Source organism: Actinia tenebrosa, unplaced genomic scaffold (assembly GCF_029948245.1).
Source record: "Actinia tenebrosa isolate PJP-AT-01 unplaced genomic scaffold, QUT_ActTen_1.0 PGA_scaffold7__59_contigs__length_16204524, whole genome shotgun sequence".
Taxonomy (NCBI): Eukaryota; Metazoa; Cnidaria; class Anthozoa; order Actiniaria; family Actiniidae; genus Actinia; species Actinia tenebrosa.
Genome location: NW_028292584.1, coordinates 9291509 through 9314746, shown reverse-complemented (window position 1 = coordinate 9314746; position 23238 = coordinate 9291509). Strand labels below are relative to the sequence as shown.

The 23238-nt window shown below is 42.1% G+C and overlaps 1 protein-coding gene across 1 annotated transcript in view; it reads left to right on the top strand.

The window, feature by feature from the left end:
* The window catches only part of LOC116304219 (uncharacterized), a 35011-nt gene that overhangs the window by 8321 nt on the left and 3452 nt on the right, over positions 1 to 23238 (top strand). Inside the window, exons 2-7 of the mRNA XM_089040081.1 lie at positions 11405 to 11507; positions 12987 to 13185; positions 14323 to 14903; positions 16134 to 16314; positions 16950 to 17264; positions 22474 to 22919. Coding sequence (XP_088896207.1) covers positions 11405 to 11507; positions 12987 to 13185; positions 14323 to 14903; positions 16134 to 16314; positions 16950 to 17264; positions 22474 to 22919 — 1825 coding nt within the window. The remainder of the gene's footprint in view (positions 1 to 11404; positions 11508 to 12986; positions 13186 to 14322; positions 14904 to 16133; positions 16315 to 16949; positions 17265 to 22473; positions 22920 to 23238) is intronic.

Below are 23238 nucleotides of genomic sequence, written 5' to 3'. Positions count from 1 at the left end.
CCAAGTACTCAGGGACGGGGCCGCGGTTCTTTGATTGCCACATGCGATTCAAGGCTGCCTTGAAGCTTCTCCACCTACTGCCATACTTGCTTGCCAAGGCCATGTCGTACATTAGGGGCTTAGTTTCCGCGTTTTTAGTCCATTCATCAAATTCTTCGTCGTTAATATCAACTTGACCTTCTTCGGTAAGGGGGTCAAAATCCGTTCCTTCTACTTCCATTATATATGATAAGCTCAAAGGTAAACCCCAACGTATTACCTAAGCAGGTTGGCGGACTAAAGGCAGAACGCACCTTTCACCGGGTTACCTTTACCCCCAGCAGCGCAAAACCAGGAGAAACCTTGTACGTAGGCGTGCCCCGCCTAACGGATAACCTAGTCTTAGTTCCTGGTAACTTGGCTTTAAGGTTTGACCTAGCAGTGCAGCCCAGCACTGCGGATGATAGGATTATCGTTAACAACGTGGGCCGCAACACTGTTTCTAAGATGAGAATCAAGTTTGCTGGGGAATCCTTGCTGGACTTAAATAGGTACGATCTGTATACCACCTATAAGGATCTATGGTTAACAGCATTTGACCGCGCGCAAAGGATAGAACAAGGAATTGGTAGTGTCATTCTACGTAAGGTCCGCACACCTACGAAAAACGCAACCTACTGACGGCAGTGGGGAAACCGCAGTAGCAGACGCAAAGCGAATAAAGACCGCCTATGGTAGTAAGTATGTCATACCATTAGACTTTGAAGTAATCAGCAAATCACGGTGCGTACTACCCCAGGCAGTTATCCGAGTTACAGTTTGAAGTAACCTTAGCAGATGCTAATAACATCATTGGTGGGCTAAGCACTGCACTTACCACAACAACTCCATACTCCATTACCAACTTAGAGCTGCAGTATGAGACCGTGTACAGCGAAGAGCTGGCCCGTAGCGCCGGCATGGAATACAGCTCCGGCAAGGCATTCCTTTACGACCACGTGGTGATGTACAAGACGTTCAGCTTCTTGGACAAGACGGACGAGGTTATCAACCAAAGCATTAACCTCCCCCGAAGAAGTCTCACGGGGTTGATGTTGGTGTTTGCTAAGCCCTATGAGGCCGGCAAGCGCGACTCAGAAGCCTTTCACAACCCCAACATTACTAACGGGGGGGGGGGGGGGGGGGGTAAATGTCAACGGCGTTCCCAACAAGGTCTACTCCCAGGGGATAAAGCCCGCAGACGTGTACAGGGAGGCAATGCGTAAGTTTGGCGACCAAATTAGCCCTGAGGAATTCTTTAATGATAAGTATGCGCTGTGGATTGACATGCGCACGACGAACGATGAAGACCTACATGGCCAGGGTTTACGCCTAGTAAATACGCAGGATGGTATAACATTGGAGATCAAGCGCACCAAGAATGCCTCCGCGGGCGACAGCGATAAGATAAACTGCTACGTCTTTGTAGTTTCAGACGCTCAGCTGTCTGTGGAAATGAATCAACTAAAGAGCGTTGCATATTGATTCGTGCTCACTCATCCTAGTGTCTAGGATATTTTTGATAAAAAATATTGTATATATACGATGCTACGCGTATTCCAAAACAACGATACCAAACTGCAATGCATAGTGCAAGGCGAAACTTTGTACTTTAAGGCGAAGGAAGTGGCAACCGCGTTAGGATATGAACGCACAAGAGATGCAATTAGGGATCACGTTTCTGATAAATACGAGAAAAGGTTGGATGAAGTAAGGGGGTTCACAAACCACCGCGCCCTTAATGAACAGCCACATTCCGTGTTTATAACCGAGCCTGGCTTGTATCAATTGATATTTAGCTCCAGGCTGCCAAAGGCCGTGGAGTTTCAGGATTGGGTCTTTGAGGAAGTCTTGCCAGCATTAAGGAAGACCGGTAAGTATGAGATAGAGCGGCGCTTTGACGGCCCCAACAAATTGATATTCAAAATAGAGAATTAATTCGACCTACATAAGAAGGTGGTAAATTACATCCGCCGCTTTTACCCACAAATGCTCATAGCACCCGGCCTAGGAGAACTGCAGGACAGCGACGGCAAGCGTATAAAGTGCTGGCAGAAGGGCTACCAACGCGGCCAGCCTGATCTGCTTATTTTGAACGCCCATGAACATTACCGTGGATTCTGCATCGAGTTAAAGACTCCGAAAGGCAACGGGGTACTTTCCGAAGATCAGCGCCGCCTTTTAAACGGCTACGAGGAAAATGGATTTAAGGTGCTGATAAGCAACGACTACGACGACATCTGCAGGAGCATCACGGAGTATGCGCGAGGAATTCGTCTACCTTGTAGGTGGTGCTGTAAGCGCTTTAGGAACACAGACACTTTAAAGACGCACTTAAAGATATTTCATAGAATATATGGCGTTTAACGCGGTAAGGCAGATACACTGGAGAGACTTAAAGGAGGGTGTTACCTACGAAATAAAAAATTATGTAGCCTTTGAAGACAGGCTACGGTTGTTGTTGGCGCATAAGGATGTCACGTACAGCCTGTGGGCGCCAGATCGCGTCCGTTACGTCATCGAAGGACAGGAGTTTACGCATCTGAGGTCGTATGGTAAGAAGGATGGCCGCTGGGCCTTTGACGTCGCAAAGTGCATCCTTCCTTCGGTCCTATGCGGGTAAGTGCGTCTAAGGTAGAGTCGTCGACAATGAGGGTCGGCGACTCTTTTTTAACGCAGTCAGCAGGGGGTTCGCATGTAATACAGTCCATATATTGAAAGGGTTATTAGGAACCCTCCAAGAATGCTGCTGCGTAGGCTATCATATATTTTAAGGATGACCTTATTCTTATTAAGATCTTATTAAATGCCGTGGAAACTATTTTAAGGAATGTCTTGTTATTATTTATTCTTATTAATAATAAATAAATAATAATAAAGGATATCTCAAAATAGTTTCCTGGATTCGCTAAACCCATGTATGGGCCTACCCTGAGGTTTTCTTAATCTCCTCTCTTTTCTTTGCACGCGCCATTTCAAGGCGATCGACGTATTCTTGAAACGTTTTGGGGCACTCTGCGCTCACGTACAAACATTGCCAGATATGTTGCTCGCTTCTGTTACACCCACACTTTGGACAATCCGCCTCCCAGTATTCTCTGTCTTCCCAACGCACACCTTCAACGCGGTCGAACCATGCAAAGCGGTCGTCAATCTCTTTCTTACGACGTATCAAACGGATAATAGTCTCATTTGGACAACAACGCGCAGCAACGTCGCCGTGTTCCTCACAGGCCACAGCGATAAGATCATAGCCCGTAGAGCAGCGGAACTGATGCCAGTCGCTATCTACGCTTTCCTCGCAGCGCTCACAGATGTTCTTCAGGCAAACTCTGTTATCCACGTGGTACTTTAACATCTGCTTGCTGCTGAACAGACGATCGCAGTGTTCACAGCGCTTCTCCCGCGACTTTCTGCAGACCTTCTTTTCGACGTGATATTCGAGCATTTGCTTAGAGCTGAACTCCTTATTACATCGCACGCACTCCATATATAATAAGAATTTAATAAGCCTCATATGGGATACTTCATAAAGTCTTTAACGGACTCCTTAGCCCATGAGGCCATCGTTAACAGCGCACCAAACCTTTCCGCGCGCTTCAGACCACACATTTCATCGTACAACTCCTGCACGCGCTCTTTTAATCGATTGATCTCCTCCCTTTGCATTTCGATGGTGTCTCTCTTATCTTTAACGTCGTTAACGATTCTCTGCACTGCTTCCGTAGGCTCCATATATATATCAGAAAACCTTACGGTTTTCGCTAGTGGATTTCAGTTAGAAATCCTAGTATATTATGAACCCAGATCACATGCCTTGTAACGCTCTGATAGTAGGACCCACCGGCTGCGGAAAGACCCAATTCGTGGTAGAGCAGCTATTAGGACCCTTTAGATACCGTTTCGACTATATCGTGCTATTATGCCCCACCTACGTGAATAACCGCACCTGGACGGGCGTGGGCGCGAAAGATGACGACTTCTTTGTAGATATTTTAGACCCCAACGAGTTATCCAGCCATCTTAAGTTCTGGCACAAACAATTTCCTAAAGATACACAGACACTCCTCATATTGGATGACATTGCCTGTGGGGACGACGTAAAAAGACGCACCTCCGAATTAGAGAAGCTTGCCTTTAGCGGCAGGCATGACAACATTAGCGTTTGGTTGCTCTCGCAGCAGCTTACCAGTGTCTCTAAGCCTTTTAGGGAAAACATAGGCTCCCTGGTCGTATTTTATACTCCAAGTAAGTCAGACCTGGAAACCATCTTAAGCGACTACGGCGGTGAGATATCCAAGGAACAGTTACACGAATACATGCGGCATCTAAAAACACACCAACATTCCAAGATGATCTTCTCGTTGAGGTTTCCGTATTCCATAAAGATCTGCGATCTTTAACTCCTAATGTATATGGAGATTGAGCAGTTGATAGATGACGCCCCCACACAGTTAGATGAAAGTAACCTTAAGGAACAACTTAACATCCTTGTGTCTTCTGGGAAGTGCAAGGAAATGATAGGCAAGGAACTTACCCATGAGCAGGTTAATAAGTTGTCCGACGAGGAAGTTAAGAAGTTCCATAAGAGGTACGAGGCCGCCCTTGCAAGTAAGACCACGGACGCCGTGGCAGACTCCGCTATTCGACTTGCCACCAAGCTTCTCGGACTTGCGCTGCCCATAGACGACGTGGAGCAACTGCGGAAGGACATAAGTGAGGACTATGTCATCGCCCAAGAACTTAAGATAACCTGTGGGTGGTTGTCTTTGAAGTGCGGTAAATTAATGGCAGTTGCCTCTGCGGCACTTCACGTAGCTCAGCACGTCGACTTGAAGGAACTTACAACGTCTTGGAAGGACTTCAAGAAGGATAGAGAAGTCGAAAAGGTCTTCCAGGCGGCACTTGCTGAGGTACCTGATTAAGTACCTAGTTAAGTCATCCTTAAGTACTTGGTCAGGTCATCCTTAAGTACTTGGTCAAGTCATTCCCAAGTCATCCTTAAGTACTTGGTCAAGTCATCCTTAAGTTACTTGTCAAGTCCTTCAAGTCCTTAGATATAAATGAGTGAACCAGAGTCAAAGGTAGAGCAGCCCCAAGAGGAGCAAAAGATTACCAAGGCTAAATCTCCAGGCAGAGTCGCTGCCGGAAAGAAGCTCGCAGAGATGAACAGGAAGAACAAAGCAAAGAAGGAGGAAAAGGTGGAGGAAAAAGAAGAGGAATCCTTTATTAATCCTGGGTACGTCATCAGCGCGTTGGGAGTTGCTATAGCAGCAGGCAGCCTCTACTTACAATGGCGGGCTACGAAGCCAAAAGTAGAACCCGTGCATGTGACGCAGGAGCCTAGAAGCAAAATACCCGTAATGGAGTAATAGCAAGGTCATTTTCATGCGTAATAACCTTCTCGCTTTGTAATATAATGTCAACCGCGTTATTGAAAACTGTTGAAGAGGCAGCCATTATTACTTCCATTGTTGCGGGTATTGGTTGGGTAGGTAAGAAAGTGCTCAAAGAAGACTTTACTGAAGACCCAAGCAAGAGCTTCGCTAATTTTGCTAAGATGACCGCTGCCGTTGGCGGGGCTATCATGGTAAAGGATTACCTACGGAAGGAAAAGTACATCCCTCAGTGAGCGTAGCTCACTTCTAGAAGGCAATTTATTGCCTGGTATATAAATGGCTAGTTTGATCGCAGGTGGAGTCATCGCAGCTTTAGCATTCACTGGAGCTAATTATGGTGGTCAGTATTTGGATAGATTAGTTAGAGGCGACAAAAGCGGAGGATTAGCCGCTGAGAGGAAGAGACACGACTTAGCGCTGGAAAAGTATCAAAGGGACGTGGCAGCTTGGAATGAAAAAAGACAAGCTTACAGGGATTGGTTGGACAAGAACTACCAAGACAAAATGCAGGCAGACAAGAACTTTGAAAACACAGACTACGCCTTTAAGCTCTATGCGCAAGCACACCCCGACTTTAGAATGAGAAAGCCCCAGTTTAAGAATTACTACCAGCCTTCTAAGAAACAAAAAGACAATGAGCTGGTATTTGTAGGAGTCGCAGGGCTGGCCGGAGGCGTAGCTTTGGCGTACTTAGTCTGATTCAGCAAGCAAAGGAAACTGTGTTTCCTGAAATATATGATCGTCTTTTTGGAAAGCGACAAGAATGACTTTACCACTTATCTGAATCCCCCCATCAAAGCCCATAAGGTTCGGCTGGTTAGTTGTTCTTTGTACAATTCTTGGTATAATTTAGTCAATGCCTTGGTCACCGTACTTAAGGCGCCTGGCAAATATCAAGGTGAAATGCTACCCGATGGACATTACACGCCAATCACCCTTGCTAAGGAGCTCGCCAAGCGCGGTTATACTCTCACCACGGGATTGCCACACGAAATGACCCTCAAACATAATATGCCAAACTATTCAGTAACTTTTGGAAAGTTTGACCCATTGGGATCTTTATTATGTGCCTCGGGCAAGACAATTACCAACACAGCCATACCCGTGAAATGGAATGTCGCATCCTCTTATGAAGTCTATTGCGACTTGGTCAATAGTTACGACAATGGAGAAAAGTCTTCTCTTATGTCCAAGTTTCTGCCTAAAGGTAATCCATTTGACCTGGTAGAATACACTCCCATTTCTTTGAAGCTATGACTTGTCTAATTTGGTAGAAAGCATAAACATCACCATTAAAGTGGACGGAGAGACGGTAGACTTCAACGGGCGAAAGATCAATCTCGTTTTGGAATTCATATAATGGGTCGAACTGAGGACAAACTCAAGAGGATTTACTATGGACCCAAAGGCTATTGGAGAGGAACGTCGGCCATCAAGAAACTTGCAGCCGCGGCCAGGGTATCAGAAGAGACGGCTAAGAATTGGTTAAAAAAACAAACCCTCTGGCAGGTTTATCTTCCCGTGCCTAAGTACATTCCCAGGCCCAGCTTTACCGTAAATGCCCCCAATGAAGTTCATCAGGCGGATTTGCTTTTCTTACCGCACGACAAGGTGAGAAAAAAGACCTATAGATACGCTTTGACCGTAGTCGATATCGCAAGCAGATATACGGACGCCGAACCCATAACCAGCAAGGATTCTGGGGAAGTCGCAGAAGCCCTAGGTAGGATTTATAAGCGCGTCTTGAAATGGCCCAAGCTGCTGCAAGTGGATGCGGGGACAGAGTTCATGGGCGTGGTTACTAAGACCCTGAAAGACCACGACACTAAGATTAGGAGAGCCGAAGCAGAGTACCAGGGGTCAGAGCATCGTCGAAAGATTCAATAAGACCTTGGCCGAGCGTCTCTTTGGATACCAGTATTGGAAAGAGCTGGAAGATCCCTCCAAACGCAACAGGGAATGGACTCAGAGGCTCCCCCAGGTCGTCGCGGCTTTAAATAACGAGGCGGCCAGGGCTACGGGAATAAAACCCAGAGATGCTATGAAGAAGAAACACGTGGAACACAAGTCCTACGTCAGAAGCTCAAGGGCGGTCGGACTGAAGGAAAAAAAGCTACCCCGCGACATAGCGGTCAGATATCTCTATCAGCCGGGGGAACTCGAAGGTGGCAGTAAGAGAGCCACGGATCCTAACTGGTCTCTGGAAACGTATGAGATTTCGAAGTCCGTCACCAAGGAAGGGCAACCCGTGTTGTATTACCTAAATGGCCCAAGTCGCGGATTCGTCAAGGAAGAGCTGCTCATAGTCCCCAAAGACTCAGAGTAGTGCTGCTCCACGCGCCCGATTGCATTCTAGGCATGTCAACCTTACGTTGCCTCTGCAATGGCCGCGCTTATTATTCATACGATCCACGGAGAACTGCTGATCGTCATTTGGGTCAAACCTCCATAGTAGAGGTATGTTACATTTGGCACACCTGCGCCCCTTTCTTATAGACGTCGTCCACGCATAGGTCGAACGTCATATTTTTTTCTTCGTCGTGCCGCTTGTAGCGAAGGAGTTTCCTAGCAATGTTCTCTTTGGCTACGTCCTCTGGCGTTTTATCGTAGCGCAATTGCGGACCCCAGGCTCTTTTTAACTGTTTGGCGTACTCCACGCGGCTTACGGCGGTGTAGATAAGGTTGCTCCAACACAGCCGCTGGTCTATGATCAATAAGGTTTCCTTTATGGTAAGCCCCTGCGCGCTGTGGACCGTCATGCAGTAACCTAAGCGCCAGTCTGGATGGGAGGTTAATTTTTCCACCTTTTCTATGGGTACCCAGGCTTTATCGTGGGTAACTGCGTTGTGCAGTTGGATGTCGGTACCGGGTACTAAGACATCTCTTCTTTGCATGCGAGTGTCACGCGGCTTATAACAAACGGGCACCAAATGACTAGGGAACCGCTCCTGGGGTATTCTCAGTAGATCTTTTTGTATGCGCGACTGTGCTGCGCGCTTACTACTTAGCACCAGATCCTTAGGATGCCAAGAATACAGGAAGTCTTCATACGACTTCGCTCGCATTCTTTTTCGTAACACCTTAGATTGTTCGGCGTCGCTAAGGCCCCTTAATTCTGCCTTTAATTTCCTCACTTGATCCTTGCTACGGTAGTCTGTGTTAATTTCTTCATGATAGTCTACCATTTCTTTTAACCATTCATGGGGCATTTCTCCGGCTATAGGAGGTGGTTGACATGGATCCCCGGCAAATACGACTTGGCACTTTCCGCGGAGGAAGTCTACGAACTCCTGCAGGATTTCTAAGGGCACCGTACAGATTTCGTCCCAAAGTATCACGGAAGGTATGTCGTGGATGGCTTCCGGCACCCACTTTTGGCCATTCCAGCGAAAGAAGCTGTGGTAAGTTTGCGCGTCGTGGCCCATTTCGCAGAGTTCTCTTTCCAAGCGATGTGCACCTTTATCTTAGGAAAGAGTTCTAACACACGCGTCGTCTTACCGCTACCTCCCGTACCGTAAAGGTAAGAGAAGCGTTGGTAGGAAATAGGGTCCGCAACTGAGGGCAGTGGCTCTTCCGTCGGCGTAATGGAACCGCGGGTGTGTTCTCCGTGATATTCTACACGTGCCCTCCAGGCTCTTATCTCCTCATCTTTAACGCGCCATTGTCCACTTTCTGCGAGTTCATCGGCAGTGTAGAATTCCTTCATCTTTTCCAATACGTGCGGTTTCACGTATAGGGAATCCGTGGCTACGCGTGGAATGTCTTCTTTGTCAAACCGCAAGAGCATTGCGAGAAGGTTAATGTGCGCGTAGGCTAACATGCTGGCACGCAAATGGTAATACTGCGGTCGATGGTCCTGGTAATAACACAGCGCATTCCATTTATGCAGCTCATCATCTACGAGGTAATCCCATTTCTCTACAGACACCATTGTTCCTTGATCGTGGGCACGTTTTATGAGGAAGCTTAGTTCGCCTTCGTCCGTTATTAGGCGTCTTTGCATGTGTTTCTCGCCCTCCTTAGCACCTTGCGTGAACTTTCCTATGACTATTCGGGCGGTTGGGTTGTGCTCTGGGAGCCACTTCGTGTAGGCGCTATGGCAAAGTATGGCTTCATGCGCTGTGTATTTCAGGAGCTTACGCTCTTCAAAGAACTTTAACAATGGCACTGGTATCCATTCTTTCTCTTGTAGATGCTTCCCGTACCATGCGTAAATTATGGGGTGCAAGTCTTTAGCCAACTTCCAAGACGTTAATCTGACGAACCCCGTAGCTGGCGCGTCGTAGCTGCCGTCTAAGGACATACGAAAGAACTGTGAATCTGGATGGCCGTAGCGGTCGTAATATTCCTTACAATCTCCCAGGCCTTTAAATGACGCAGGATAGCAGTGCTTCATGTCTAAGGACACGTATTCTTCCTCGTCGTACTCCATGTTCCAAAGACCGCCGTGGCCGTGTTCTACGCAGGCTTTGGCTATGTCTTTGAATTCTTTGGGGGTCGGTTTCCACCCATTCCTTCTTTTTGCGGCTAAGAAGTCCAAACTACGAGAGCTGAGGACCTCGTCTGAGAAGTCTTCCCCAAGGGTTTCACAGGCGCTTTGGATGCGCTGGTGTTCGATTTCCGGGCGATACAAAGTGCCGTCTTGGGTCATAAACTGGCTTCCTTCCGAATCCATTAACCATATTGAGTTCTCATGAATCAAGTTCACCAACGGGGAGGTTTCGTAGACCTTGGTTTCTTTCTTTCGCGGGAATCGAAGTTCTCGCCAAGCGTGTCCGTTATGCTGGTAGATGACTATAGGAGCACCTCTGCCGCCGTATTTATGTGTCCCAGGGTAAATGTACCCGTCTGTGATGTCTTTCACGTGTATGCGCCTTTCTAAGAGGGTTTCTAATTTCTTTATGTTGTCTATCGTAGCCCCAGCTTTGTAGGTGGCGTTTTCCCATTTCCTGATGGCTTCTTTTCTTTTCGGAGTTAACTTACCTCCGCGGGCGGAATCTTCAAAGAATTCCCTTACCAGTTTCCCGACGCAGTTGCCGGGATGTCGCATTGGCTTGAGTTTCCTAACGTCTGGCTCTTTGATCTCATACGCACCGTAGATAACTACCGTAACAGGGTAAGCAACCTCGTAGAACAGCGCGTCGATGCCTACCAGCGCTCCGGGGCGCGTTTGCTTATTTAAGACAAACAGGTTCTGCTTACCAGACGCCCAAATAGGGTTACGGCCTCTTTCTATTACCCAGTCGCCGTCGTAATACTTTATAAACGTTAACTGTAAACGGTAGTTACCTTCAGGCATCAGGTCTATTATCTTTTCGGCTCTTTCTTCATCCATGATTTCTTCTGTGTCTCCTTCTGTGAATGTCGTGAAGGCGAAGTCGGCGTCCAAACGATCCAATACCTGGGTTCGCAGCTTGCGTACAGTTTTGTTTTGAATGCAGCGCGATGTTGTCCATCTATATCTAGGAAATATTTTAACCTTCGTTTACGACCCTACGCGGACGCATCCAATATTTCATAGGACGACGTCTAAAAGCAGGTTTGGGAACCGCGGTCTTTCTTGTCAACTCCTTTACGTATTCCTCGCGCGTTGTCGTACAAGTCGTCACAATCTCACAGGGATCCTTCCTGCGTAGATGGGAAATCAGACCACACTTTGTGAAGCTCTTGCTACATCTTGGACAAATAAGCTTACCACTCATCGTATACTTAACGATATTTTGTCCTCCATTAGGGGTAATATTTTAACTTAGTAATGTGAGGCACCAGTAAAACCCGTAGAGAGCTTTTCGAATCGAATTACGCAGGTAATACCCAGAACGACCTTACGGGTAATACCCGCGGCCGACGCACGTACGTGAGCGCGGGGAATACCCATGTAATTCCTGGGGGTGGCCGCGAGTCCGCCTTACTGCTGCTGATAATCATGATGATATTATAATAAATATATAACTATCATGACAAACGTCTTATTTCTTTTTGTCTAGAACGCCTTCCTGTTCCTCATTGGTACAGGAACTATTTTTATTGTTTTTCTTAGGGCTAGTACTTCCATGAAAGGGACATCTGTTTTCCGAAATTTTGTGACATGTGAGTATACTTGCTTCTTATTCGAGTGGTGTAGGCTACATGCCCAGGGAAATGTTGCGGGGTAGGGAGAAGAAAGGATTTAAACATCCTCCCATTTGGCTTCTGAAGACTTAGAATCCAGAAACTTATAGACCAGATGCAAAAATTGCACCGATGTGAGGCTTAAGTTGCGATCAAAGGGGTCTGGTGTGATTCGTGACTTTTGAATCACGCCAGATTGCTTTGAATCACGCCAGATCCCTTTGTTCACAACTTAAGCCTCACATCGGTGCGATTTTTGCATTTGGTCTATAATGGAGTTGAAACGCGTGACACGACAACACAAGGATTTGTGATACAATATTTGGAATTATGAGTTTGGTTTCAAGATGGCCGCTTCTCTCACATGTCAAATTTCTCGCTGAATTTCATGACTTTCAGAGGAGATCACTGAATCTTTCGATTAAACATTTGGGATATTTGCCTTTAATTTAGTTTTGAGAGTTGAAGCAAGAGAACGTGATTTACTGGAAAGAAATTTGTCAAGAAACTGTTGAATATTATAGAGCATTTTACAAAAGAAATGTATGGCTGTTACACGTTTCAATCCCCTTATGAGTTTCTGCTTCCCAGACCTGTTCAATATGGAGGACACAACTATAGAATTGCACTGTTATCAGGGCCGTAACCAGATTTTTTACAGGGAGGGTGTACATCAAATAAAATCGGACCATTGATCGGTTTTTAGTAGCCGTTTTTTACCAACTTTCATGTTTTTCACATAGTCAAAGTGGTTTTCAAAAACCCGTGAAATACACCTATTTTAAAGCAAATGGAGATAGATGAGCGGACCTTAAGAGTTTATGGTGGTGGGGGTTGCACGTGCACCCTGTGCTCCCCCCTGGTTATGGCCCTTGTCATAATAATTCAAATGTATCGTTCTGTCCTCCATAAACATTGTGTCGTAGTTGTAACTCAGTTCTAGCTACTTCTCACAACGGTTGCTTCCACAAAATTATGAGACGGTTTTGGTACACTAGGTAATGTTTCGACAATGTTACTGGCTTTCACTCAGCTGATAAAAGTCTTTGAATGTCATTATCTGCTCCGAATGGTGGTCAAACACTGACCACCATGTGATGTCAGCCAGAAAGAATCCTATTGAAAAGTTGCGATTCAGCTGATGAACATTCCGCACGAGACATGAAAAGAGGTGAAGTGAAAGCCAGCAATTGCGAAGATAAGCTGCAAGGAAAACAAGGGCTAAAGTAACGGCTGATCAGTAGCCGGTCATGATATGACTGGCCAAATTAGTCTTAGCTTGGACATACGTCGTTTCTGGCTCAACATTACTGGTCGAAATGACCGTTATGGCAAAGATTCGAGCCTACGAGTTCCAATTCTGGGAGAGGACATAGTCCAATCACCGGCTGTTATTGTAAAGCCCTATAAACTGCCTCATGTAACATCATCTTTGTTCTTTCTTTTTATCTTTTTCAGATATTCAATCCGATAAGCAGTCTCCTAGAAACCTTGTCCTTGTAGATGTTTCGTTTTTAACTGACGATTTCTTGCATAACAATCCTAATGGGACATATCCAAGTCTACTACCTTGTCCCTACACTCGACTGCGAAAAGCCCCGTTAAAGAATATTAAAGGAAATAATAACGAAGTCAATGTGAGCTGTAAAACACATATGTAAGTAATATACAACTTTCAAAGAAACATCTGAGCTAAAGGAGATAGGCGGTATTAGAGGTCATTGTTACGGGTGACATGACAGCTATATCGTCCACTAATATAGTGACTGTCCAACAATACACTGAAATGCCAACTTGATCCATTAGATCTAATCCAATGTTTTCCATTTCAGACCACGTGTCATTCCCTAGAGCATCATTTCTTTGTTTAACGGTTGCACATGAAAAGACACATGACTATGGATACAACTCAGGAGAATCTTATTCTCATGACCATATGTCATTCCCTAGAGTATCATTTCTTTGTTTAACGGTAACACATGAGAAGACACATGAATATGGATACAACTCAAACAAAGAATCTTATTCTCATTACCATATGTCATTCCCTAGAGTAATATTTCTTTGTTTAAAGGTTGCACATGAGAATATACATAAATATGGATGAACTCAAACAAAGAATTTTCAATTTTTTATATATTTTCAATATAGTGACACGTGGTCTGGAATTAACAAAACGGATGGCTAATCCTTAAAATAGTGTTGTTCATCTTCAACGAGGCCATTCCAAACACCTCGATTGGTCGTGTTTAAGTGTACGTCCATAATTCCTTTCGGTCTTCGATCACCTATAATAAATGATCTCCTTTAGCTCCTACAACCTTTTCATTGAAATAGTCGTAAACATATCGTATCTATCTAATGCAAAAAATAACTAATGAAAAGATTATTGCTTAGAGATCAATATATATGTTTTATTTTTTTCCTGTCCGGTATCCTAAAACATCGTGTGTTCTGATTGGCTGTTTGAGCGGGCGGTATTTTGTCAGCATCTGCCCGCGCTCGCGGTCCGGTATCCTTTGCCGCTAAACAACAAAACAAAACGATTACAAAAACAAGTAAAGAAAATACAGGAAAAGAATAAATAAGTTATTTACCGTCTTGTAGTCGTTCCGGATAGGAAAAAAGCGTATATTCAAGACCTTGAGCACAGTTATATCTAGCATTGTATTGGCATCAACAATACAATGCAGTGAGGACTCGGCCAATTTTATCAGTTACGTCCAGTTAGGTCCAAATACCCGCAGTGAAAAATCTTAAAGCAATATCTGATATATTTACTTCTCATTGCCAGCTCGAGCAAGAGGGACTGCGAGAATGCAGCAAGCTATTTTGGAAGCCCAGGCGAAAACCTTGGATCCAGAAAATGCCAGCAAGATCATTACCCAGACATTTGTTCGTTCGTCAGAGTCGAAAGTAAAGGCTACAAACTAAGATGTGATGCATCCATATGTAAGGGAAAGGAAGTCAGTATAGCCGCCATTGATGAAAATATCGGAATTATTATAAAATGGCAACGGATTACACCCTTCGACGCATCCAAAGTTAACGAATTCGTGCAAAGAAAAATGAGTCAAAATCATACTTTCTCGTTCATCAAATGCGGCCCAATATTACAAGCGCTTATTTTCCCGCCAAAAATTAAAAGAAACAAAACTGTTGACGAACAAAAGAAATTGAACGTCAATATAATTGTCTTGGATTGTGTATCTCGTCCTCATTTTTTTCGGGTAATGAGAGAATCAGTGAAGGCGATGCGTAAGGTAATCTACGATCAGTCTATAAATGCTACTGTGTTGGACTACGAATTGTTCCAGAGTCTCAGCATGCATACATTTGACAACATTCGACCTCTGTTTTCTGGAATTGTACAAGGTAAGATTGTTTGAAATTTTTAAAGTGCACCTAACCCCCGATACAATAATACTTTCAGTATTGATTCTACATAATGTGAATAGTTGAATGGTGAAATATTTCTTCATTTGAATGTTGCGTCTTTAAGTTATGAAGGTTTATACTTCCATTACATTGCTGAATGTCGTCAACCCAGGCTTTTGAGTGTATTTGTTTTAATTTCTAATACCAAACGCTAGCCATTATGAGACATCAGATTTACAATAAACATTGTGGAAACCTTGAGTATAATAGTTATTCTTTTTAAAAACTGTTCGTATGAACCAGTCAAAATTTGTATATTTAATTAAGCCTGGGGTGACGTCACAGTCAGTAACATATTGGAAGTATAAACCTTCATAACTTAAAGACGCAACATTCAAATGAAGAAATATTTCACCATTCAACTATTTACTTTATTTAGAATCAATACTGAAAGTATTGTATCACGGGTTAGGTGCACTTGAAGGTGAGGCGGGATCATTGATCCTTGTGGAGTACCACGAATTTTAGGCCAAATCCGTATTGGTAACATTCAGCCCAGGCCTGGGTAGTGTTCATGTAACATGTTAATTTCCCTACTTGTTTAATTGTTATTATAAGATAACTGAGTTATAAATCTCGCGTTCTGATTGGTTGGGAGCGCGTGCTATATAAGAGCACACAGCACGCGCGCGCACTTTCAGTTGCGTCATTCCTATCCAAAATAACGGTTGTTGAAATTTGTATTTTATTAAAGAAATAAAAAAAACTTGCTTGCTGTGCTGTGTGCAGTTATAAGGCACTTGGGGATTGGCAGAACACTAGAGAAGTGTCGAGAATTCCTAACACTTCTCTCTTGTTTTGCCCACCCCCGCGTGCTTTATAACTGCACAGAGGAACCCGCACGTTTTCTATGTCTTCAACAGACCTTTTTAAATTTCCTGAAATATCTATGTGTGCCTTGATTACAGGCTCATTTATTCAGCCCCATTTCTGTCTAATTATTCACAAATATCAACGGTAAAATGAAGAATGCACATCTTCAACAATACATACACTTTGACATTCCAGGGACCTTCACTGGAACACATGAATAACCTTGAGCAATAGAATTTTGAACTGGGATGTTATGGAATCAAATTGCTTTCTAATTTCCATCTCAAAGCATTTTTTGTCGCATTAAGGCTCGTTTACTTTCTTGAATTCGAACTTCAATCTGTTTTGCTTCAGGGAACGAGGATTTCTCCAGTGCCAGCGTTTCACTTGAGCCTCTTGGAATACATGTTTTGAGCAACGAGTTCAAGAAATACGGCTACCAGACAATGTTCCAGGAAGATCTTTGCTGGCATGACTCGTGGGGGATCATGCTCAATAACCTGATAAGAACCAATGGTGAAATAAATGAGAAAAGGTAAGGTGGGGGGGGGGGGGGGGGGGGGGGGGGGGAGAGGTAGTGGGGGCACCAGCAGTACTGGAAGGGTGGGGATAAAGAGAAGTTGGTCATTGATCAATAGATGATTGGTGTTGTCTGAAGAATATGCAGTGGTATGTAAGTGAATGAGGGCGATTCAGTTGTCAATCAGCAGAAGAGTAGTAAGGTGTAGTGTATCAGTTTGGGGTATGAGGGTATTGGAGGATGTATATTGGTGGCTAAGTGAAGACCAACTGCGAGAAACAATTTCAATAGGCCATTTGCAACAAACAGTCACCTGCTGATATATCACTTTGCTAACAAATCAATTCCAGCCAATGTTGCCTTGGAAGGGCTCTGCTGGATGGTAAACAAACTTTAAAATTGTTCGTATCTTGCAATCGAAGGTATTTTATGAGGGAAAAAAAGTTCTTTGAAAAGGCTTTGGTTATAACATTAATCCAGAAAAAAAAAAAAAAAAAAAAAAAAAAAAATTAAAAAGGAGGCCCGAATTTTATTGCCACCCAGTAACAGTCATGTGATTATTTAATGCACATTGCCTATTCCTGTTCAAACCGTTCAATTTATGTCAACATGAGCCACTCTATAAACGTTCGGTCTCCTATGTTTTACAGGTTTAAAATCTTCAAAGATACCGTCAAGGAACACAACCTGGATCACATTGGGATAACACACTTCAGTTGCGAGGTTATAAACCAATACGGCTACACCAACCACTACGATCGGCCATCACAGGTGTGCCTCAACGGTCAGTTCTACAACAGTTATTTTCTGAAGTACCTTAAAACCATGATCCAGGAAATACAGCACGACGAAAAAGCAGTCCCTTTGTTGCTCTATCAGCATTTTAATAGTGGACATACTCACACAGGGACTCGGATACAGAACGATGACGATGCACTGGCAGATTTTATCCTAAATATTGCAAGGTATATTCATAGCACGATGGTAGTCAAATGGAGACTTGTTAGGTGTAATGTTTTCCCATTCCAGACCTTGTGTCATTCCCTAGAGCATCATTAATTTGTTTAACGATTGCGTACGAGAAGACACATGAATATGGATTTGACTCAAACAAAGATTTTTTTCTCAAGGATATGTGTCATTCCCTAGAGTATCATTTCTTTGTTTAACGATTGTGCATGAGAAGACACACGAATATGCGTCATCTCAAACAAAGAATCTTATTCTGAAAGCAATAATACGTGGTCTAAAATGGGAAAACATTACGCTCAATCTAAAAGGGTCTATTGAACGAAAGATATTTTCTTTGCTGGCTTTTTCAGAGGTCAAGCAACAGGTATATGGCCACAGCTATTTCTTTTGTTATTAACCAAAGAAAACCGAATAATGATATCAAATCCTGGAATGCAACCACCGGAAATGAAAGGGAAAGAGAGTAAAAAGGGAGGGGAAGGGAGGGGAAGGGAGGGGAAGGGAGGGGAAGGGAGGAGACGAGAGGAGAGGGGAAGGGAGGAGAGGAGAGGAGAGGGGAAGGGAGGAGAGGAGAGGAGAGGAGAGGTTTGAGGTTTGAAATAGCTTTATTGGCATGACCTACAATTTACAGGTATTGCTAAAGCATTGAACATTAACAGGGATTTTCTTTTGTTATATTTTACAAACACATTGTAATAAGAAAAATATCTATATATCTATATCTATATATATCTATATGTAAAGTAACATATTTAAAAAAAAAAAAAAGGTATGAGTATTACAAATATACTAAAATCTTAATTGAATGGTAATAATAATCAAAGATAAATTTATCAAAAGTAATCATTAATACATTACATCAATTATTATGATTCATTCCTAAGAATGAAGCATTTGTATATAAACTTAGAAAAATAAAAAATAACCTTGTCATTGGTAGAGATCATTAAGTTACGAATTATGTTAAGATCTTTAAAATTGTCAACAGATATTTCAGGTTCTATCATATCAAAAAATCGTCGGCGAATTTGATCATAAAGAGGACAGTTACACAACGTATGTATTTCTGTTTCAACTTCATTGTTCGTACAGAATAGACAGATACGTTGATCGTTTGATATATTTTGGTTGTTGTATCTGCCTGTTTCGATAGCTAATTTATGATTACTAATTCTAAATTTGGTGAACTGCCTTCTTTGCTCAAAATTTTGAATTTTATCCAGATAAGTGTTCATATTCATAAAATTCCTTAAATGTTTTCTAAAAGCATAATTTTCTTGAATTGTTTACGAGTTTTTTCCAATGATTGAAGTAAAGTTCCTGCATTTTTACATAATACTTCTCCAAATTAGAATTAGAGATGACATCTGTAAGTTCATTTTCTATGTTATAAAAAGATAACATTTGTAAAAGGTTTGTATAATAGCAAGATTTATTTTCTGCATGTAAAGACTTGGAAATAAGTAAAGCTTGTTTTGATAGAGAATTATCAGGTAAACATAAAAGATGATTAAAGTATTTTAAAGAAAGTTTATCAATAAATGTTATCAAAGGAAAACGTCCAAGTTCAGCACGTGAAGCAATATTCGAAGCCTTATTACTTACACCAAGATAATATTTACAAAAACGTAGTTGAACTTTTTCAATCGGAATTTTGTCCCATTTTTCAAAGTCGTGCTTTTGATATACACTCCAAATCTCGCATGCATAAGTTAAGATTGGTCTAATTAGTGAATCAAATATTTTACAAGCTAATTTTGGTTTCAAACGCCTAAAATCAATTTTATTTGTGATTTTATAAAATGCATGTAGAGCTTTTTCTTTTGATTTAGTTTGGTGACAGGAAAAATTACCAGTAGAACTTATTCGAACGCCTAAATACGTAAATTCCTTAACAATTTCTAGGCTGTTACTATTTAAAATGAAATGTGATTGTTTTATCCTGTCCGTTTCTTTTTTACAGAAGATCATTATTTTTGATTTTTTTTTCGTTTACTGACATTTTCCATTTCGTGCAAAAATTATTAACAAGATTAACACAGTTCTGTAAACCAACTTGCGATTTTGATAAAAGAACAAGATCGTCAGCATATAAAAGGGAGGTGAGTTTTTGACCATTTGGAAGAATATAAAAATCGGTGTTATTACTATTTTCTAATGACATTGAGAGCTCATTTAAAAATAGGTTAAATAACAAGGGACTAAGGATACACCCTTGTCGTACGCCCCGTGAATACTGAAAAGACTTAGTTCGCTTTGAGCCTATCTTTACGAAGCACGATGACTTAGAATATAAATCTTTGATTAAGTTGTAGAAATTACCATTAATATTGTATTGTAATAATCTAAGTAATAATCCTTCATGCCATATAGAATCGAAAGCTTTCTTAAAGTCAATGAAACAGGCATAAATTCTTCCTTTCTTTTTGTTAATAACTTGTTGATCGATTAAAGAACGCAAAGTAAAAATATGATCTGAAGTTCGGAAGTTTGGCATAAAGCCAATTTGAGAATTGTGCAAAATATTGTTCTGTTGCATAAAATTTAGTAGTCTTTGATTTAGAATAACGGAAAAGAGTTTTCCCAAACAACTCGAAACACAAATTCCTCTATAATTACTTGTATCAGTTCTATCACCACTTTTGAAAATGGCATGGCACAGAATGGGCGGACACATCCGGGACATTTCTATTGTTTTGACGCGCGGTTCAAATCATGTTCACTTGACTGTGACTCGTTTACAGAGTAAAATTACAAGAGAAATGGCTAAAAATGGCTCAAGTAGACTCTGAAAACCAGTAATTTTGTATCTTCTTCTTAAGTTTTTTACATGGCCAAAGGGTGCAAATGAAAGTAGAAATATAATCTCGTCGTTGGGTAAAATCAAAAAAATTAAACGATAAAACTTTTTTTGAGGATTTTAACAAGAAAAAGAAGGACTTTTTAAACATTTAAGTATGGAAACATAGAGGTCGTACATCTTGATGTTGAAATATTTTGTTTTCCAAGTGAGTTGGTCGATGGCCAAAAGGTGTAAAACAAACTTTAATGTCTAAAGAACATTTTGCACCCTTTACACGGACTATCCGTTGAAATTATACTTGAGGTTTTTAAAGTTAGAAAAATGTGTGGTCTTTGCGCCTGGGTTGAGCGGGATTCCCGAAGTACTTGCAGCTGTCCGCGGGACTCTCGGCAGCATCAAAAACATAACCTCTATTGTTTATGGATTAAGTCATTTTTCATTTCTCGCCTAAGTTATTTAGCATTTAGTAAAGATGAAAAGGTAAATTATACACCATGAAAAGATAAAAAAAACTTTTACTTTTAGTAAGTTTTTTCATCTTTTCACGGTGTATAATTTACCTTTTCATCATTCTGTTTCATTAGAAACACCGACGCAGCTCACACTAGTTTTTAGCTAGTTATATCTATCTATTTATCATTTAGCTCTTTTGTCTCCAAATTGAATGAATAAACACTGTCTTGTGTGTTTTTTTCATCGGACAAACCTCCTAGTTCATTCAAACTTTGACTTTTAGGAGCCACCAAATGAGTAATTGTCATGACTCATATGCTATATATGCTATCGAATCTACTAATAGGTTTTCATATCGCTCATTCAAGAAAGGTGAAGATCGGCAGCTCCATAAAGGCTAACTGCGTATTAAGCGTCTCCTTGACTCTTAATTTATAAAAGAAAAGCTTTGAATCGAAAACAGGAATAAAAATTTACCGGTAACAAGAAGTACGCGACACTTTCTGTTTATAAGCGATTTACTCAAACAGTTTTTCATTTTCATTAAACGGTTTTTGATAGCAAACAATTTTTTTAATAAACGACAAGAGAAAACAGAGTTTTCTGTCTTTGGCCGCCAGATTTAACCGATTAGTTAATCCCGCTTTAGGTTTTAAATCCTTCCTTTAAACTAGCATATGAGTTACTGTATTGAGTTTATTTGTCGGTTAGCTTGCAAAAGAGCCGTAAGTTTCAATTTGTAAACTAAATTCCTATGCTGGTCAAAAAAGTTTGGTAAAAAGACTAGATATTAGTTTGTTTACATGCGTGGAGGTTACTTGTCAAACACGGATTATAAAGACAATAGAGGCGGTTTTTGTCAGTCTCACACTTCGTTCGAGGGTAACGCTTCGCAGCTTCCCGCTCCCCGCTTTGCTCGGATGCATTCACCAATCAGAACTTGAGGAATTCTATTATCATTCAAATTTATGCCCACCCATTGAAATGTACGTGAGAATCTGAACTGTAAGTGCATGTCCCTAAAACAGTAGGCATTCTGTGCCATGGTTAGAGAACCAACACACCACGAATCTGGATAAATTCCAGATTGCAAAATCAAATTAAAAAGTTTATTATAAACCGTAAGCATAACGTGAAAGCTATGTCGAATCATTTCGTTTCGTATTTTATCAGATACAGCAGCTTTGTTGTTTTTAAGTAATTTAATAGCAGATTCGATTTCTGAATTTTGAATGGGACAATTAAGATCTTGGTTGATTGCCTGATCATTCTCTTGCTCCATTTGTTGCAAAGACTCGACTAAAGAATCCTGTAATGAAGAATTTTGCTTCCTAGAATGGAGCGAAGTGAAATGATTTATCCATTGCTGTTCGGTAATTGGAGGAATGTTTTCTTCTTTATACTCCTCATTCGCAGAATTTAAAATTTTCCAAAATTCGTCATTATCAGAGTTATTAGGAGAGGAGAGGAGAGGAGAGGAGAGGAGAGGAGAGGAGAGGAGAGGAGAGGAGAGGAGAGGAGAGGAGAGGAGAGGAGAGGAGAGGAGAGGAGAGGAGAGGAGAGGAGAGGAGATCAGATCAGATCAGATCAGATCAGATCAGATCAGATCAGATCAGATCAGATCAAATCAAAGGACATGACATGCCAGGACATGACTGAAGACAACTAAATCACCTCATTCTATAAACAAAATTTTATTCCCGTACTTATGAATAGATGTAAAAATATTATTATACAACTTTAATATTTATAACGCGCATGTTTAATTTATTTACTATACTCACGCGCGCACTGCGTGTATTGAGCCAAATCTTAACTAAGAAATTCCTTAGTATTGTTACAAACTTTTTTACATGGTGCTTAAGTTTCCTTCTAATTCACATGTTGTATTCAACCCACCCACGCAGTTCCAAAGTAATCGCTAACCATTATGATTTGATTTTCAGGGACCCAAATTCCTTGACAATCATTCTTTCTGACCACGGTCACACACGAACACCTTACGGACAAACTGAGGAAGGCAAACGTGAACTTTATCATCCCCTTCTCTTCATGATAGTACCGCACTACGTCGCAGGTTTACTGGGAAAACAACGAATGGAAGCATTGGTCGCAAACCAAAAACGCATCTTAACAACCCTTGACATAAACAAAGCTTTAATGTCTTTACACGACGAGAAAACAAAGTTTTCAACTGACCATAAAGTCAATGGTATTTTCTCGAAAATCCCAGCCAATCGAGCATGTGGGGACCTGCCATTAATGCCTCTTGCTCGGTGCCAGTGTGAAGGATCCGATTCGAAAGTGCTGGATAACTCGAATACTCACCGATGGATGGCGGAGTTTGCATTAGGAACTCTTAATAATATTATCCAAGAACAGTATTTTAAAGGTAAGGGCTTTCTTTACGATCTTCTCTTCTACTCTACTCTCCTCTACTCTGCGCTCTACTCTACTCTCCTCTACTCTGCGCTCTACTCTGATCTGCTCGGTTTTGCCTTGCTTGCCCTGCCCTGCCCTGCCCTGCCCTGCCCTGCCCTGCCCTGCCCTGCCCTGCCCTGCCCTGCCCTGCCCTGCCCTGCCCTGCCCTGCCCTGCCCTGCCCTGCTCTGTCCTGCCCTGCTCTGTCCTGCTCTGTCCTGCTCTGCTCTACCCTGCTCTACCCTGCTCTGCCCTGCTCTGCCCTGCCCTGCCCTGCTCTGTCTATTGGTA